Consider the following 20,184-nt stretch of genomic DNA (forward strand, 5'->3'; position numbering starts at 1 on the left):
CAACACAATTATACCAGTACAAACACTGTGCATGGAGGAGGCCTTAGTAAATAGCTGGCCTTATCTCTTTGAATTGATTGTATTCTGTTTTCTGACCTGAAACAGCATGTAACTAATGGACATTTTTATTCTTTTTTCTGCTTTTGTCCCATTTCTGTCTAACATATCGATTGAGAGAAGGTATGGGGAGTTGCTTCTCTATCTTCCTGGGACCCTCAGGGCTCGGCTCAGACAGCTTTTGCAGTGAACTTTATGGAATAAGATAAACGTAGAAAAGCATGATTGGAGAGCCATCCGTTTGCTGTCGCACCAAAATGCAGGGGTGAGGGGACAGCATTGCCTTACGTCATTGATGTGAGATTCAAACAAAGGGATTTGCTCATCCCTGGAGAGCTCTCTTTAACATTATTGGGGGGTATCATCAGTGTTATTCACGACCCGGCCAGGGCCCAAAGGTGTGACACAGACCCCGATGTCAGAACAGCCCTACGAGGAGTTGGAAATTACATGAGTTAGGCCAGTGTGTCCTGCCCAGATGGTTTGATTTTGGGGCTGCCTTCCTCCCACCCCATGGGAAGTGTTTTGACCCCTGCCCTGGCTGCCCAGGGAGAGCTGTTCTGAGTGTCCTCCACCCCAGAATCCCAAGGGTTCTGAGCTCTCAGTGGGAGCTATCCTGCGCCCCCCAGGGAAGAGCTCTGCCCACTGCAATGAGAAACGCTCTGCTGCCTGGCTTCCACACAGGGCTTGGCTTTGGCTCTGGTGGAATGCAGGGGTGTCCTAGCAGGGGAATGAGGAGCAAGGTGAGGCAGGGCCCTTCCTAAGGAAGGGGCAGATGGGGGGGCGCTGTGGGGCTAAGTACCTGAATTGGGGATGCTCTTGGGGGTATGTGTGTGGGGCTGGCTCCTTCAGGGAGACTCTTGAGGAAGGGATGCCCCTTTGGGGGGGAGCTCTCAGGGGACGCTGTCGGGGGGGGGGCCTGCAGCCTTGGGAGAGGCTCTCAGGGGCGGGATCTTGCCCCTCGGGGATGCTTTCTGGGGGGAGACCTATCCCCGTGGGGGAGGCTCTCCGGGGGGGGACGGTCCTTTGGCTGAACAATTGCCAACCCTCCAGGATTGTCCTGGAGTCGCCAGGAATTAAAGATTAATCTTTAATTAAAGATGATATCACGTGATGAAACTTCCAGGAATAAGTCCAACTAAAATTGGGATCCGTACTTGGGGGAGGCGCTCTGTGGGGGGGCTGCTCCTTGGGCAGGCTTGGGGTGGGGTCCTGCCCCCTTGGGGACTCAGAGAACAGGGTCAGGCCAGGAACCTCCGGACAGCGACCCCAAGAGGACAGGACCCGGCCCCTTCCCGGGCTCTGATGCGGCGGGAGGCGCCGTTCCCACAGGCGGGCCGGCTAAGTTCCCCCCTGCCGCCAGTGCCGGCTCCTCCCCCGCCAGGCCGGCTTCTGCCGCCGGCCGGCTCGTGGCTCCTCCCAGCAGAGCGGCCCGGCTCCGCCCCGCCGGCTTCCCGGCTCCGCGCTGCTCTAGACTCGCCGCATGCTTGGTGCCGCCGCTGCCGGAGCCTGAGCCGGAGCTGGAAGATGGCGGAGCCGGCGCCAGACTGCAGCGCGCTGCTGGACGAGGAGCTCTCCTCCTTCGTGTTCAGCTATCTCACTGACAGCCAGGTACCGGAGCAGGGAGCCCGGCCCAGGCACTGGGGAGCCGCGGAGCAGGGAGCCCTGCACCCCGTGCACCGCGGGAAGGGAGCCCGGATCCCCCATGCACCGGGGAGCCCTGCACCCCATGCACCGGTAACAGGGGAGCCGTGAGGTGCAGGAAGCCCGGGATCCCCCATGCACCGGGGGCAGGGAGCCCTGATCCCTATGCACCAGACAGAGGGAAATCTGGGGGCGCAGAAGCCCCTGCTCCCCCTCATGCACTGAGGACCGGGGAGTCTGGGGTTCAGAAACACCGGTTTCTCCATGTACCAAAGATGGGGCATTCCTGATTCCTCGCATACAGCAGAGAGGGCGAGAGAAGTCTGCGGGTGCAGGAAGCCCTGACTCCCGCCCTACGCCAGGAAGAGGGAGCTTGGGGGTGCAGGGACTCGTGATCCCTCCATGCACCAGGAAGGCAGAGGGGGGCCCAGGGAGCTGCACGCTGCTGCTGCAGTCCCAGTGGGAGAAGCATGGGAGGCTGCAGCCGGCAGCCCTGACTAACGGGGGTGCGCGTGCAAAGCCCCCCGCGCAGCAGTGGGGGATCTGGCACCGGGGGGGCTGCTCCGCTGCGCTCTCAAGGAGGCTCGAGCCCTTGTTCGGGGGAAAGCTCGCTGCGCCCGAGCACTTTCAGCACCACTCACACGTGGACTCCTGGGTGCTTCTGCCAGACCTTCCCCATGCATAGCAGCCCGGCCGTGCTGCACACATGGGGGGCGGGCGGGGGGGCGGGGGACGACGATCAAGGCACAAGGAGGGCCCTGCCAGGGCTCAATCAATCCGTCCTTGCAGGGTGTGTGTGACTGGGGGGAGTGTTGTGGAGGGGGGAAGGCAGTCTGAGGAAGTGCAGTTGTTGGGGGAGGGGGGTAACAGCGCCGGGGGGGTCCAGTTGTGGGAGGAAGTGATAGTGTGTGTGTGTGGAGGGGAATGCTGGGAAGGAACAGTCTAGTCGCAGTGGTTCTCAAACTTTTGCATTGGTGACCCCTTTCACACAGCAAGCCTCTGAATGTGACGACCCCCCCCCCCCCCTTATACATTAAAAACACGTTTGCCACTATTATAAATGCTGGAGGTGAAGCGGAGTTTGGGGGTGGAGGCTGACAGCTCGCGACCCCGTGTAATAACCTCACAACCCCCAGAGTGGTCACGACCCCCAGTTTGAGAACCCCTGTGGATGCAGAGTTCCTTAAAGTTGTCAGGTTAATGTATCAATTCCTGCTCACCCCCATCTTCCCAATGTGTTTCCTTTTTTCTTTTTCTTCAGACAACTGGGTGAAAGAAAGTGGGGGACGAGGGGGTGAGAGCGGAATTGGTTGTTGCCTGGGTTGGCTTCTCCCATCCCAACAAACAGCCTGACCTGAATGCTAGGGCTGGCATTTGGTAGATGGATTAAACGTTGTGTTGCCCCTGCTTGTTACTCCAGAGATATGGTGGTGATGGGGTTGTGTGGTGTGGGGGCAGATAAGAATTGGACTGTGCAGATGAGTCATGCCGTGTGTCGGTTACATGTATGCAGGCTGAGATCTGGGGGATGGAGTGAGAGGGGTCTTACTGTTGCAAATAAGCGACTTAAAAATCTGGATCAGCTCCTTTTTGGACGGAGCTGGATATTAAAATCAGATTAAGTCTCCTTGGCAGCTTCTGCATGATCACGAGAGGGTGCATGCTAGATATATCAGAGGGCTGCATGCTTTTCCATTTTGGGGGGTGGCGGAAAGGGGATAAACAATAAACTCTGCAATAGCTGAAATCGTGACTGATCTGGAGCACGACCACACATTTTGCAGCCAGATTTATGTGCCCAGAGCCTGTTGCAAATGTAAAGAGTTTTCTATAGTTATTTATTTACCCCCCCCAACACACCCTCAGTCTCATAACCACAGATTACAAAACAGCTTTGATTGTGGATCTGCCACATAAATGCTAGCCCTTCTTCTCTCACTGGTTTATTTGTTTTGACTGCAGGAGCTGGGGAAGAACTGCTGTTTGGATTAATAACAAATAATAGTTGAAGACTTAGTAAATCTCATTTGCCCCGGGTGCATGTGCCAGACAGAACTAGGCAGGTCTTGCCACAAGCTAGATTGATGTGGTCTCTGTGCCTCCTGGAGCAGACACCAGCACTGGAGAATTCCAGTTTAGCATGGGACATGGGCAGTGGGTATGTGTGTGTGGCAACTTTCATTATTAACTGCAAGCTGCTGACAGTTTGATTACAGATGAAGGGTCAGAAAAGGTGAGAAGTGGGGAGAGGACATTTTATAAACAGAGTTTGTATTTTCTGGTTGGAAGGATTTATTATTACCAGAGGAATTAGTGATGAGGAAACATGGGAGAATATGAGATTGTATAGATAGATGTCATTCTACAAAAACAAAGTATTTCAGAAAGGTTACAATCTGCAAAAGTCTGGTTGCTCTCTATGCAGGTGAAAGGTCTTAGGTATGATACCCAGTAATAAAATGCATCTTTTCTGCATGTTTAACATTAAATAAATAATTATATTATATGCTGTGCATGCACTTTGACAGCTGAAGATTTTGCATTTTAAATTCCAATCTAAAAATGTTATTCCAATAAGGATCTTTCCCCCCCTTCTTTTTTATATCCCGATCCAGACATTTTTGAGAGTTTATATGTTTGGTGCAACACTACCCTATCATGAACATTTTCTGCAAAGTTTGGAACTGTGAAATGGCTTGTGATGAAATAAGAGTGTTTTTTCCATGACATTTCCTGAAATAATATTTGCTGAGTTTGCATCTCTCTCTCACATTTTTATATATATATATACACAGTAGTTTAGTAGTAGCACTATGTACATACATAGTGTTATAGCTGTCATCTGTTGTGTGTGTAATGTTAGCAGCAGCAAATAGATCTTTGCAGACTGCGCAGGTTTCCTCAGAAGTGTTATGCAGTCTGTGCTGGTATGTATGGAAGATGCTTTTGTTAATTTCATTTCACTTCTCTCCCCCACATGTATAGAAGGGTTAAAGTCCAAGCATGTGATTTGTCTGCATCTGTTTGAGAAATGATTGAAGTTGTAAGTGTGTATTGTGCTTGTACCTTAACCTCTGATGAAACTGCAGTGAAGGCTCCAGTCACATGCTTTGCTTATAACTATAAACGGGAGGCGGTTCCTATTCCTAGGCTCGCCTCTGACGTCTCTCCCCATTACTACTGTACTAGCCTGTGCTTACAACTGGCTTACTGAGTTCTCAATGAAGCCTGAAAGCTGCTCCTGCAAAGTCCCCAGTGTTCTAGCACAGGATCAGATTATCCAAAGAGGCTAAAATGTCAGGAGGCCATGAGATCATGAATATTATCCCTTTCCTTCATGGAAATCCTGAAGGGCTCCAGCTCTCCTCCATCATCCCCCCTTTTCCTTTCTTTTGCAGCAGTATTGCAGAAATTCACAGCAAGGTGCTCAAAAGCGGTAGGTGATTAGTGGCCCAGCCCAGCTAAACAGACAAAATCCCTGAGAGGCGCAGTGCAAGTTTAACATGGTTATTTGCATCAGTCTCTTAATTATTCAGAATTGCACTGAGGGTGCATGCTAACCTCTATTTACATATGGAAGGCAATGATGATTCTCATGATAACTGCATTGCTACTGAAAGAGAATAAAGGGTTTTCTTTTTATGTTTTACTTTTCTTACCAAAATGGGCTTATTTTGCAAGTGACCAGAAATGTATGATTTATAGGCCAATTTAATGCATTCTGTGCTGCTCTTGTCATCTTAAAAAGATAAAGACAATTGCAGCTAATTTGTCGAGGGTATCAAGTGTTGGAAGGGACCAGGCATAGTGGACGCTACCCACGATACCAATCGGGTTATGGAATCTTTTCTGACTCTCTGGAATAACGAGGCTCAGTCTGACTTTTCCATTTTTGACTTGTTTAAAAATCAGCACAGGAAAAAATAACACAGGCTGCTGCCTGGAGACGTTTAAAGATCACATGGACTGAAATACATTATTCCTTATTTAGCTCCTCTGCACCTTGTTAACAGCTTAATTCTTTAATGGGTGCATAAGCACTTTGAGGTCCTCAGTTGAAAAGCATATAGCAAGTTAATTATTATTGTTAATCATTAAGCAGTTTGCTCTTCTCCTCTAGATCAGTGCGTAACTCCAGCTATTTCTCATAGCTCAAACCCATGTTCGACTTCTTGTGTGCTCTTCTTCTCAGTCTTGCTCAATAGCTGTTTATCAAAGCTTTTTGTCTTCAGGCCTGGAGTAATTAGGCCAAGCCAAAGATGACCCTTCTTTGCACCTGTGTCAAGCATACCTTTTGTTGGACTGCATGCAGGTATGTTCCCTTGTAGTGTGTGTCAGTGAAAAGAGGTGGGAAGAAGGGTCTGAGAATAGTAGCCACGTACAAGTCTAGAGAAGTGTTGCAATTATTACTGAATCTGAGTTTATCGAAGAGCAGACTGATCCATCCAAAGCAGAATACAGACATTTTGGTGAGGTGGCCGCTGCTCGGAGTTGCAGCAACAGCTTATGTCACAGCGCTGATTGTGAAAAATCCAGAGTACAGCTTGCTGCTGAATTTGTCATTTTCAGTGATGAGATACTAACTGCTAGGAGCAGAGACGGAGAATTCTCACTGGCAGCGCGGGTGGGCGTGCTGGAGACTGGTCCCTTTTCAGAACCTATGCGCAGATCAGCCCATTTTCAAGCCTTGCATTTCTGGCAGTTTGCCCCTGTGTTTACTATCCATAGTAGGAATCCACTGGTTGCATCCTGATGTGGGTTTGGGGTTTTGTCTGTGTTGTACCAGCACATTCCTTTCCTTGTTTCATCCTGTGATTCAAAGGCATCTGCCCCACAGGTGAATAATTAAGGTCTTAACCTGCTGTTTCTAGTAAAGGGAGCTTCTATCCCACATCATAGGTGCTGGAACTAGGAGTGCTGGGGGTGCTGCCACACCCTCAAGCTTGAAGTGGTTTCCATTATATACAGGGTTTACGATTTGGTTCAATGGTTCTCATCAGCACCCCCACTATAAAAATTGTTCCAGCACGCCTGCCCACATTAAACTTTCCAGTGTCAAAAGCCTCTTTATAGTAAGAAATTCTACTTTCTCTAGGGTCTCATTCGACAACCTGACAGGGTGTAAAAATGCACGGACACCATTTCCCCCCCCCCCCATATCTCCCCACTCTCCCGGCTGATTTCCAAAAGAACCTCTTCTTCGTCCCCTTAAGGAGACTGGCTTTAAACCGCTGAGCCTCAGACCTGACATTGCCGTGTTGTTGAGTTGCATGATAGCACTGTAAAGCGTGGTCTCTGTCATGCACATGTTCCCCTTTCCTTGGCCCAATGGGTGACTCCTGCTATTTGGAGCTATTTGGAGGGTTAGGCTGCAAGCGAGTTTCTGTGCTTTTTATGTGACTGTTCTACTGTCTAGCAGACATCCAGCTTTTGTGTTCCTCACAATGGAAGACACTGAGGTTTCATACATTGCCCTTTGGTTTCCTTCAGTTAAATTAGGGATTGGCCCAAGAGCATTCTGTCCTGTGGCAGTTCGGCATTCGTGTTCCAGGCTAGCAGAGACAGAAGCAGGGAAGGAGCATTCCATGACACTTAACGGTGACCTTCTTCTGGCCAACACACAGACTAGGATTAATGAGCTCACCAGTGAGCAGGATTCACCCCACCTTGGCTGGAGGGAGGGTGGCTCTGACATGAGGGCGAAATGGGGAAATTGCAGAAGACCCTGATCTTCAGCAGGACCTCTAGAGTGTATTCTTTCTGCTTCACTCAGTAAACCAGAATAGATGCTCCTTCGGCTTTCCCCTCTGCTCTGGACAAGTCCTCAATGAACGTAAAGAACTGAAACTAACTCAGAGTCCCATGGTTCTTCGGAAAGCAAGGGGCAGAGTGCAGGAGCTCTGATGGGAGTGTTTGTGTGCAAAGTGCCACTGAGGTGAAACTTGTATTTTCACTACCGTACCACTTTCAGGTTGTGAATTTAGTGCCAGATTGATAGCCCTGGAGGCCGAATCCCTCTGTTCATCACAGAGCAGGTACAGCAGCAGGGCACACGTACCCTGGAAGAACTGCCATTAGGGTTGAGACCGTAGCTCGGGCAGTTCTTGGCTTCTCTGTGAGACTGCCAACCAAGGAGCCAGATGTGATGAGATATGGATGCCTGTCTACAGAAATCCGCCAGACTCTTTTCATTTGTTCCACAGAACAAGCCTCTGTTGGTAAATGCTTTTGGTCAGAGGAATCCACTTTTCAGCTTCTGCTTCCATGGCATAGCTGCGCTCCATGGCAACACTGTAAGGCTTATGTTTCTCGTGATGGTTTGGCAGAATAAAATGATTTAACAGAGAGATGGCTTCTAAACCCTGCGAACTGCAGATTGATCAGTGAGCCAGCCTTGGATCTGGCTTTTTGAACAGCATAGCTGTCTATGGCACACAACCCTGGCAACGCAACACATTTCTCCTTGGCCACAGAGTACTCAATGGAACGTGTGATGCCTGTTCCACAGGGTTGTGTTTTGGATGGTGCGCTGCTGCTGGTATTGGGGAGAAGGTCCCTAAAATGGTGTCTGGTGAACCAGGTTCTGTGGTCTCAGCACCATATCGCATTATAGTCACCACACTTTTCCTTGCAAGTTTAAATGAATAGGAAGGACATTCCCCATCTCCTCGCCCAGGCTGCATGCTAGACAAATACCAGGTTGTAGAGACTTAGAAGAGAGAGAGATTTTAAAAAAATTGCTGAAGTTGTAGTGATAAAGAGCACTGACAGGCTAAAGTTAGAGGGCCAAATCATCAACTGGTGTAATGGCCTAGTTTCATTGAAGTTGTGCCCTTAGCACCACCTGCGGATGTGACGCCAGACATTTCCTGAGCTTGTTACGATGTACTGGTAGGCTGGTTTGCTTTTCCACATTCCTCTCAGCCTGGACTATGAAAGGACACAAATTACTATTTGTTTATTGTTTGTGTTGTGGTAGCATCCAGGATGTGGCAGGCATTTTACGCACGTACTCCCACCCCTATATCTATATCATCTTGTCCTGCAAGTGCTTATGGTCTTGTCGGCTCAGCTCTTGCTCCTTGTCCATTTCACTTTGGGGCTCTCATGCGCCAGGTTACAACGATTTTAAAAACAGCAGCTTATTTACCTTAGGGTTGAAAAAGGGAAATCAAACCCTGCAAACATTCCTGTTGGCCTTAGTTTCTGTAGAAGCTAAACAGGGTCAGGGCGTTCCCCCCAACTCCCCTGTGCTTGCTTCAGAATACCAGCATGTATGCAAGCAGCTGTGGGAGCATGAACTGGTATGCTGGGTGGACCGTCACCTTCCACTGTGGCTAGCACTTGGTTAACGTTTAGCCTGGCTCCTGGGTGGTAATGCTAGGGTGCGGCTTGGCAGTGCTTCATTTATCCTCTCCCTGTTCTTTCCCCCTTGCCCCAAGATGGGGCAGAAGTTTGCCGTTAACCCCTCTTTTGTGCTTTCCACCTTCAAAATGCTTTGGCATTATAACCCAAGTGGCAGATCACTGCTTTGTCTGTGTGTGGGGGGGTGGCAAGTCCACGTCTGAGGTATGGAGTGAATGAAAGAGCAGTAAGAGACAGGGACTGCTGGCGCATCTCAGCAGCTCTTTGTATCCCTTTCTGTGTCTCCGGATTCCCCTCCCAGGCAGTGAGAGCCAGAATCTTTCCCAGCCTTGGGAAGGGAAGCTAGAGTGGTTGAACATGACGCAAATTTCCCTTCACACGTTGTGGAACAAGAGGCCCCTTGCTATTGCTGTGTGGAGCAGCAGAGAGGTAGAGGAGTCCCAGATGGCTGTGACTTCTCATCTCCCATCATAATGTAAGTGGGAGAGACTCTGGGGCATTGGGAACTCTGATGTGATGCTTCCCCTGTGTTCCTCCTGGGACCCAAGGACACATTCTTTACACAGCTGTTTTCCTTTGCTGCTGAGGGGAGCAATAAAAGGCAGCTTAGGATGAAAGCAGTGCCTCCAGCTCTTGCAATAAAATCATTGTGTGGAATTATATTTTGATTAGACGGACTTGCTAAATTCTCTCTCTGTCTTGCTCCTAAGCTGTGAACGTGCTCCCAGCAGCAGTACTGAGCATGTTGGAAGAAAAAGCCCCATTCTGGTGAGACAGCCCTTGCTGGTCAGACAGCTCAGTTCTTGTTTCAGTTTGTGGAGTTCATTGCTGCTGCAGCTTCCACATTTGTTATTCAAAAAGAGCTGCAAGTAACCTATTCATCCCAGGCAGGGTGGCCAGGCATTCACCAGGCTAAGAGCCACCTTCACCTCCCCTGAGGAGAGCCCAAGTTTCCCTGCAGTTCAAGGGCAAGGAAATCCTGAAGCTGACAGGACTCTCCAGGGGACTAGAATATCCCTCGCCAAGCCGCAGGATCCTGTGTGTATGAAGCTGGTGTGGTCAGAGCAGTGTGCAGAGGAACACCATTGCTGAGATACATGCACACACCAGGAAGCCTATCACCATCTAATCAGATTTCTTTTCAATCCCTGTATGGTGGAGTTTGCAAGTTGTCTGAGCATAACCTCCTGCTGCCCTGAGTCTGGGCCTGTTTCTGCTTTCACTTCTGGCGTAAATGAGGCATAACTCCACTAAAGTCAATGGAGCTACACGGGTTAAGTGAGCTCAGGATCAGACCCTCCGTGAGTTGCTGTTGGGAAGAGGAAGTGTTGCTTGCTGTCGTTGCAGCTGGGCGGTTTTTTCAACCTAGTTGAGTGCTTGGTGGTAGAAATTAGCTGTCATGTTTGCATTATGAAAGTGAAAATGTAGCACTGAAATGTTGCAATAGATGTTGCAGAGGCAGGATGCCACAGTGAGTGCACTTTTTGCATGCACGGGAGAGAATATCCAGGCCAGTATAATTGTTCATTACTGAACCGGCTGGATTGATTTAGAGCAAACAGTGACTATGATTTCATCTAGCGTGGTTGTTACGTATACAGTAAGGTAACAGTAATAATCAGGCTATGTGGTATCCAACCCCCATGACGCCCACTGAAGGCAAGTGCCGAGGAAGCCTGGGTTTTACATCTCCTCAGAAAGATAGTGCTTCTCCTAGGATCAAGAAAGAGCATTTCAAGATGGACCCTGTAAACTCAGTAGGCTGCCTCTTTATTGAAGACAGCACTGCAATTTGCTCCATGTTATGCAAAGGAGATGTGGTCCTTTGGCTTTGGGCAAGTTGCCAGTGGAACTCTAACTTGGGCAATGTGAGCGTCCTAAGTACATGCATCGGCAAAGCACTGGAAAATGTGCCATCTCCTTAAGGCAATGCTGTTACCCTTCAACTAGGAAACCCACTACTGAGAGCAACATCTTTAGCCCTGGTTAATCATTTCAGTCTCAGTGCCCTGGGCTGGCCATCCTGGTGCCCATCACTACTTCCTCAGGGGACTCTCAGGCCACATCCACAGCAGGGAAGAGGGATTGCATACTGACTTGTGCTCTACCAGCTGACGGAGCCCTTTCCTGCTGCATGAATGCTCTTCACCAGGCATCCAGTGAGGCTTCGGTGAACTTTGTTCCAGTCTGTTCTCCCTGTTCCCTGAATTCTTGGGACTTGAACAGGCTGGACACTAACAGGCTGGGTTCTCCTTGTTCAAAGAGGGTGGATGTGACTTTCATAATCCTTTGCTTTTAAGCTGATTAAGCTTTGCATTGAATTTCCTGTTAAATTTACTTTAAAAATGTATTGACCACTCATGAATCATTGGCCCCCTTGAAACTATAGCTAGTTAGCTGCCTTCCTTTCCTAACCATCCTAGAGCTGACTAAGGGACCGCTCTAACAATTCCTTCCGATGGAGCTTTGTGTCATGCAAGAGGGATATGATCAAGTGGCCTACAGTTCAAATTAGGCCCAACATCTAGACCAGGGATCGGCAACCTTTGGCCCGCGGCCCGCCAGGGTAAGCCCTCTAGCGGGCTGGGCCGGTTTGTTTACCTGCCGCGTCCATAGTTTCAGCCGATCGCAGCTCCCACTCTCTGTGGTTCGTCGCTACAGGCCAGTGTGGGCTGTGAGAAGCGGTGCAGGCCGAGGGATCAATATCACCCTGACCTAGAGGAATCTTATCTAGGGCTCAATGGGGAGTTCAGTCAGCATGGAGTTCTGTCCTCAAACTGCCAGTCTTGTGATTTGCTCTCTGTCTACAAGGTCCTAGACCAGGGGTCGGCAACCTTTCAGAAGTGGTGTGCCGAGTCTTCATTTATTCATTTTAATGTAAAGGTTTCGCGTGCCGGTAATACATTTTAACGTTTTTTAGAAGGTCTCTCTCTCTCTATAAGTCTATATATAATATAACTAAATACTGTTGTATGTAAAGTAAACAAGGTTTTCAAAATGTTTAAAAAGCTTCATTTAAAATTAAATTAAAATGCTGATCTTAAGCTGCCGGCTTGCTCAGCTCGCTGCCAGCCTGGGGTTCCGTTCACCTAGGACGGCAGCGGGCTGAGCGGGGCCTGCTGCAGAACCCCAGCTGGCAAGGGGCCAGCAGCCAGAACCCCAGGTTGGCAGTGGGCTGAGCGGGGCTGGCGGCTGGGATCCCAGCTGGCCAGGGGCCGGCACCCAGAACCCCGGGCCGGCAGCCAGAATCCCAGACCAGCAGCAGGCTGAGTGGGGCCGGGGGCCGGGACCCCAGATGGGCGGCAGGCTGAGCAGGGCCGGCACCCCAAACCAGCAGCGGGCCGAGCGGCTCAGCCTGCTGCCAGTCTGGGGTTCCATCCGCTGACTCCTGCCAGCCAGCCTCCCAACTGCCGGCCCCGCTCAGCCCACTGCCGGTCTGGGGTTCTGGCTGCCGGCCCCTTGCCAGCTGGGGTCCTAGCTGCTGGCCCTGCTCAGCCCGCTGCCAACCTGGTGCTCGGGGTGGGGATGTGGGGGGTGCAAGAGTCAGGGCATGGGGTGTGAGGGGGCTGGGTATGTGTGGGTAGTGCAGGAGTCAGGGCAGGGGGTGTGGGGAGTGCAGGAGTCAGGGCAGGGGTGTGTGGGGGAGGCAGGGTATATGTGGAGGGTGCAGGAGTCAGGGCAGAGGGCTGGGGCATGTGAGGGGGTGCAGGAGTCAGGGCATGGGGTCGTGGGGGGGATGCAGGGAGTTGGGATCAAGGGGGGTGCAGGGGTCAGGGCAGAGGTCTGGGGGTGTGTGAGGGGGTGCAGGAGTCAGGGCATGGGGTGTGAGGGGGCTGGGTATGTGTGGAGGGTGCAGGAATCAGGGATGGGGTTGTGGGGGGGGGATGCAGGGGGCTGGGGTGCAAGAGGGGTTCAGGGGTCAGGGCAGAGGGCTGGGATTGGGGGGTGCTCCCAGCCCCCTGCGCGGCTCACGGCAGGGGGCCAGAGGGATACGCCCCGCTCCTACCCGCTTTCCCGTGCCTCTTCTCCGCCTCCTTACCGGTCTGAGCAGTGAGGGCGTTGGGGCTGCTCTTCTCCCCCCCTTACAAGGGCCATTGGCGGCAGGGAGAGAGAGGAGGCGGAGCTCGACGCAGCACGCTGGGGGAAGAGGCGGGGGAGGGGGAAGCTTGGCTGCTGGCGGAGCCTGCCCTACAGCAGCAGCTGCCAGGACCAAGCGGTAGGCGGGGGGCGTAGAAGAGCGGGCTGGGTCGGGCGGGATTTTTAATGGCACACTGCTGCCTGCCGGGGTCCGTCTCAGCCTGCTGCCGGGGTTCGGCAGTGGGCTGAGCAGGACCCCGGCAGGCAGCAGCGTGCCATTAAAAATCGGCACGCGTGCCATAGGTTGCCGACCTCTGTCCTAGACTGAAACCCACTAAACTCAGAAGATGGCATGTCTAGTTTAGAACAAATGATTGGGAGCTTGTTGGCCTGGATCCTGTTCCCCGCTCTGCTACTAGTTTGCTGTGATCAAATGGAAGATCATCTGAAACCACCATGTTATAATATATGCATGTATTTACTTTTGTGGAGGATACTATTGGCCACACTTTCAAAAGAGCCCATATTCCCCCTTGGCACCTAAATGTGATGGGAAGATGTTCAGAGGTACTCAGCATCCAGAATCGGAGTACTGAGCTCTTTTGAAAATCATAGGAACACAGAATCATAATCCTGGGACTGGAAGGGACCTCGAGAGGTCATCTAGTCTGGTCCCCTGAACTCATGGCAGGACTAAATATTGTCTAGACCATCCCTGACAGGTGTTTGTCTAACCTGCTCTTAAAAATCTCCAATGATGGAGACTCCACAACCTCCCTAGGCCATTTATTCCAGTGCTTAACCACTCTGACAGTTAAAAAGCTTTTCTTAATGTCCAACCTAAACCTCCCTTGCTGCAATTTAAGCCCATTGCTTCTTGTCCTATCCTCCGAGGTTAAGGAGAACAATTTCTCCCACCTCCTTGTAACAACTTTTTATGTACTTGAAAACTGTTATCATGTCCCCTCTCAGTCATCTTTTCTCCAAACGAAATAAATCCATTTTTTTTAATCTTCCCTCATAGGTCATATTTTCTACAACTTTTAATAATTTTTGTTGCTTTTCTCTGGACTTTCTTGTATTTGTCCACATCTTTCCTGAAATGTGGCGCCCAGCACTGGACACAATACTCCAGAGGCCTAATCAGCGTGGAGTAGAGCAGAAGAATGCCTTCTTGTGTCTTGCTTTCAACACTCCTGCTAATACATCCCAGAATGACATTTGCTTTTTTTGCAACAGAGTTACACTGTTGACTCATATTTAGCTTGTAATCCACTATGACCCCCAGATCCCTTTCTGCAGTACTCTTTCCTAAGCAGTCATTTCCCATTTTGTATGTGTGCAACTGATGGTTTCTTCCTAAGTGGAGTATTTTGCATTTGTCCTTATTGATTTTCATCCTATTAACGTCACACCATTTCGTCTAGATCATTTTGAATTATAATCCTATCCTCCAAAGCACTTGCAACCACTCCCAGCTTGGTATCATCCGCAAACTTTATAAGTGTACTCTCTATGCCTTTATTTAAATCATTGATGAAGATATTGAACAGAACTGGACCCAGAACTGATCCCTGTGGGAACCCCACTCGTTATGTCGTTCCAGCATGACTGTGAACCACTGATAACCACTCTCTGGGAATGGTTTTCCAACCAGTTATGCACCCACCTTATAGTAGCTCCATCTAGGTTGTATTTCCCTAGTTTGTTTCAGTAGATCATGCGAGACAGTATCAGAAGCCTTATTAAAGTCAAGATATACCACATCTACTCCTTCCCCACTATCTAAAAGGCTTGTTACCCTGTCAGAGAAAGCTATTATGTTGGTTTGACACAATTTGTTCTTGAGAAATCCATGCTGACTGTTATTTATCAGCTTATTATCTTCTAGGTATTTGCAAATTGATTGTATAATTATTTGCTCCGTTATCTTTCCGGATACTGAAGTTAAGCTCGCTAGTCTGTAATTTCTGGGCAGTTTGTTGGAGATGTGTAAAGAGGAGCTGGGCTCTTTTGAAAAATTGGGTCCTATGTTATTTCCATGCTTTGGGATTATTCTCATTGCTATTACAGCAACAACCAGCATCCTAAGTGGGGGCAGCGGATAAAAAATTGCCTTAAAGGTGAATTGCAGATTTATTTTTCAAATATCTAAATATAATTTGAGGCAAGAGTGCAAGTTTGGCCAACTGTTTTATTAATATTCTGTATGTCAGAGGGGATGCAATAATCATATTCAGAAATACACAAGGCAAAACTGTGCTGTAGGACTGAATAACTTCACTTCCCTGCACTTCTGCAAGTTCTGTGCTTCAGCAGGGTTCTAATGGGCACTGTGGCTGTGACATCTCAGGATGATAAATTCCAGGGCATCAGAGCGAAGCCAGCAGGCTTGACATTTGGGGGTGGAAAGGGAAACAATAGTGAAGGCGAATGCCCTTTGTTGCCCTGGTATTTGTGGCACTGAGCACATTAAAAATACATTTAGCTCATTTAATGAAAAAATGTGCAGTTTGCCCTTTAAGACTATGGGATGGAAAGAGTCTTGACGCGTGTGATTTCTATTAGTCAGAGATGGCTTCATAACATCTTGTTTGTGGCCATTGCTTTACTGCACCACTTGGCTGAATTAGTTGAGTGGCCAGTGGAAAGAACTGGAATCCACTGTGAGAAATATAGATAGGCAGGTCTATGGGAGCATCTGGAGTTCCAGTCCTACCCAGTTCCTTGAGTCTCGGTCACGCCGTCTGGAGGGAGAGCGTAAAACTGGACGCAGCCTACGAGCTAAACTTTCCTGAGGAAATAGATTGAACTCTGGTCTCTTCTGCCAGCTGGGCCATTAGGGTGGCCTGCAAACTCCATTCTTATTTCAGGTTAACAAGTCTATATGCACCCCACATGCAGCTCCTGAGACACATATTTGGGCCAAATTCTGCCCTCAATTCCGGATGCACATGGAAAGCTCCTGTGGTCTTCAGTGGGAGCAACAAACAAGAACCCGAGCGCAGGATTTGGCTCCATATGTAGGTCAGTGTTGTGCAAATTGCACTGTGATATGCAGTTTCTCTCTTACATTATCTGGGGATTCTGCTATAGCAACATGCAGATGTAAAATCCTTTTGAAGTGTGAACCAAATGTCAGTGGAAAGATAACTCCCCATAGATGTGTAGTGTGGTCCCCGATTTAACCTGTGATCTCTCTGATCTGATTTACGACTAGGCTGGGCATCATGATTATATGGTCTGACCCTTCCTCTGGTGGGCTCCTCCATTTGTGTATATCTGTGTTGCTGTCCTAAGAACATTGGATCTGATGAACACTCTGTGCTACAGGAGTCTCTGTACCCATCTATTTATAACTGTATAGACAGAGACACCCACACATGCCCCCTCCTTTTCAGAGCTGATATTCAAACCCAGACATCCCTGTCTTAGGCTCTGTCGCTCAGCTGAGCTGTTTGAAGTGCTAACTGATCTGACTTGTGATCCAGTCTCTGACTGGAACATGCATAGGATGTGGCTGCTGTATCTTTTCCACAGGGATGTGGAAGGTCCCTCAGCTACTTGACTTGTTATGCTCAGTGAATTTCTTATTGTTTCCTTTTCAAGGGATGCCTTACTAAAGGAAAAAATATGCCCAGAATTCTGCTGCTGGATGGCTTGCCGACCCTCAGAGGAGCTGAAGTGCATACATGGCATTGCCCACAGCACATGCTTCGCGAGCACTGGGCTTCTGCCGTTTGTATCCAGACTCATTGTTTTTCATCGCAAGCAAATGATTTACATTAGACATTCCCATGTTTAGTTTTTGGAGTCAGCAGTGCCAGTTAGCCCTATGTCTCTGGACCCAGGAATGGTGCTGACAGCTGCTGTCATGCATGTGTGTGTACTGAATGGCTGAAGGCTTAGAGAGAATACTGATCTGAAGTTCCACCATGGGAAAGGCTGCCTGTGCTGCTTTCACTCAATCTCCGGGCACCAACCCATTCCCAGTGGACCAGGAATGAAGAGCTGCTGTGCCAGTGAGCTTCCTTCCTGTTGAATCCACTGTCCGAGGGAGAGACCTAACCCAGAGCATGAGTTTTGGAGTCAGTGTGATGCCCCATATGGTCAGCTGGTGTTGTGACTTGGTCTAAAGAGTACGTGTGTGGCAGATATGCCATACGCCATATAAAAGTGCAGTGTGTTACCTTTTGTTTAGATCCACATCTCTGCTTGTGTGCGCGCTCCTTTAGCAATGCAAGATATGGACTGTAATAGACATCGGCCAAGGCGCTGCTGTCTTCTCCACTACCTACCTGTCCATCTGTTTGTCTGTCTTGGCACAGAGGCAGAGAAAGCAACAACTGCAATGCATTAAATGAGGTATTGTGCTGTAGTGTCGGGATCTGTCATGCGTGTAATGTAATAAATAGGTTCATAAGCCTTTTACGAAGTCTATTTCCACTCTTGAATCCAGGATTTAATGCATGGCTGCTTAGAGAGGCTGAGGATTTCAGAGGTCAGCAGGGCTAATTGCAATGCTGTAGTAAAAGGGAAGACTGCAGAATACTGCACATGCAAGAAAACCACTCCGGCAAAAGGACTTAACGAAGGGTACTAACTGGCTGAGTGATTTTCCAAACAAACAGGCACAAGTACATAGTGTTTCCAGTGTTTTGGGAAAACAGTGGAGAGGGTTGTATGGGAGAGAAGGGGCCTGTCGAAATTGCCGCTCAGCTGGGTTCAGGTGACTTTGCAGGCTCTGTGGGGGCCTGTGCCAATTTCCTGAGTCATGTGCTGAGAGCGGAATGTAGTGCATTTGATTTCCCCTGTCCTCCGGCACACATGTCTCCGAATATCAATTGGATACAGCATTGCTGGGATTCTTGACCTTAGGTTTCCAGGAGAACCTGAATGCCTCCTAAGGAGCTCTTCAGTGGCTGATGATGGCAAAAATCAGGGTCTCATGGAAGCTCCCTATACCCAGAAACATGCAGGGACCTTCTGCTCCACTCAGCCACGTACCCCACATCCTTTTTTCTGGAAAAGGTGCTGGTTTGGTAGCCCTAGAGACCAAAGGCCTGCATTTATCTAGGGAGGAGGATCAGCCTGGGCTATGTAGGTGCCTCATGAATGTCCCTCAGCCCAACCTAGATGGGCTTCTCTAGATTCGCAATGGCCCTTCCAGTTCTTAGGCTTCCTGCGGAGCCTGTCTGCATAAAGGCCAGTTAGTGCCAGGCATGAAGTGAACTCCTATGTGAGTGCTCAGACACCATGGTGCAGAATAGGGAACTAGACAGAGAGACACTAGGAACTGAACTGAAACCCACTGACTCATTGCTCAGATATCATCATCATTGTTGATATCTAGACAGGGACGACAGTGTTCTGGGTGACATGGTCCCTGCCTTGAGGAGCTCATTGTTTAAGCGGGCATCACACAAATGCAGGAACGAGGTGGATGAGCAGTGCCATGCACCAAGCGTCTGATTAGCTCCATGGTGTTTTCAATGGGGGCACTGCCATGGCTTTCCTGAGAATTGGGCTGGGGACATGCGGCTTGTTGGAAGAGGAACTGGCCGGAGTTTTTACACAGAACTGTGTGAAGCCCTGGAAGTGGCTTAAATCCTTGGTGATAGGGTGTGGCTGTGCCTGGTGTGGAGCAGTAGAGCCATGTGACTATGCTGTCTCTACTTAGGGGCCCTTCCCGGAGGGCCTTGGGGCAGGGCAGAGAGATGTTCCTCCCCCAGCAGGGGCATGGTGCTCACCTTGTTCAACAGAGAAGCAGAGCTGCCATTGAGTATGTTAATTTACACTAGATGGTGCCCAGACTTTGCCACATCACCGACTCGCCAGGAATTGGTGGGCTGAACCTAGTCAGCATAAATTGGAACAAATGGTAGCCACTCTCAGACTCACTAAGGAGGTATGGTCCATGGGTGCGGCAGGTCCCAGCGTGCAGTGCAGCAAGGCTGTTTGGAGTGTTGCATGCTGGGGGATCACCTATGCAGCCTACACTTTGGCATCTCCGTTCGTTAGAGAGTAGTTGAGGTAGGGGGACTTGCGCAGCGGGGTCCCTCACTCGCAAGGGAGCTGCCTGCCAGCAGAGCTGTCAGAGCATCCTCACTCTTTCTGAGAGTTTTATCCACTGAGCAGTTTCCAGTGGAAGGTAACTGATGGCAGTAGGTAGCTCCGTGGAGCTAGCTTAGCATGTGGCCAAGTGAGCGCAGCCTTGGGTCAGTTCCATCACTTCCCTTCAGGATGAAGGATAACACCAGCTCCTTTCAGTTACTTTCCTTGCCGATCCTGTCATCTCCATCCCAAGCAGGAGCAGTGATGTAGTCATGGTAACCAACAGGGTTGCAGTCTCACTGTGCAGCTCCTGTGCATGATAGACCAGTAATCTAGAAATATTGTAATGGAGAACTGTTCGCTGGTGGGGAGCTGATCAGAACCCTCCACCAGTTACAGTGATCAGCCATTTGTTACTGGGGAGGCAGCCTTGTCTAGTGGTTCTACTGGAAATTAGGGCTCTTGGGTTCCACTCCCATCTTTGTCCGTGACTTGGTGTGTAGCCTTGGGCAAGTCATTTCATCCTCCTGTGCCTCAGTGTCCCCATCTATGTCACAAGGATAATGCACAGATTCATAGACTAGATCAGGGATTGGCAACCTTTGGCACGCGGCCCGCCTGGGTAAGCACCCTGGTGGACCGGGCCGGTTTGTTAATCTGCCGCGTCCAATGGGGGCTGTGGGAAGCGGCGCGGGCTGAGGGATGTGCTGGAGGGATTGGCCTGGAGCGGCGAACCGCGGCCAGTGGGAGCCCCGATCAGCCAAACCTGCAGACGCAGCAGGTAAACAAACCGGCCTGGCCCGCCAGGGTGCTTATCCTGGCGGGCTGCATGCCAAAGTTGCCAATCCCTGCACTAGATTATAATGCCAGAAGGGACCATTCTGACAATCTAACCTGACCTCCTATATAACACTGGCCATTGAACTGCCCTGAATTAATTTCTGCTTAAACTAGAACAGATCTTTTAGAAAAACATCCAATCTGATC

General features: G+C 49.8%; 1 protein-coding gene across 2 annotated transcripts in view; it reads left to right on the plus strand.

Annotated features, from left to right (window-relative positions):
* Positions 1 to 1,557: 1,557 nt before the first annotated feature.
* Positions 1,558 to 20,184, plus strand: part of PPARGC1B (PPARG coactivator 1 beta) — a 92,916-nt gene continuing 74,289 nt past the window's right edge. For both annotated transcript variants that reach the window (XM_054037735.1, XM_054037736.1), the window contains exon 1: positions 1,558 to 1,668. In XM_054037735.1, coding sequence (XP_053893710.1) covers positions 1,585 to 1,668 — 84 coding nt within the window. In that variant the 5' untranslated portion in view covers positions 1,558 to 1,584. The remainder of the gene's footprint in view (positions 1,669 to 20,184) is intronic.

The sequence above is a fragment of the Malaclemys terrapin genome, chromosome 8 (genome assembly GCF_027887155.1).
Source record: "Malaclemys terrapin pileata isolate rMalTer1 chromosome 8, rMalTer1.hap1, whole genome shotgun sequence".
In the NCBI taxonomy this organism is placed as follows: domain Eukaryota; kingdom Metazoa; phylum Chordata; order Testudines; family Emydidae; genus Malaclemys; species Malaclemys terrapin.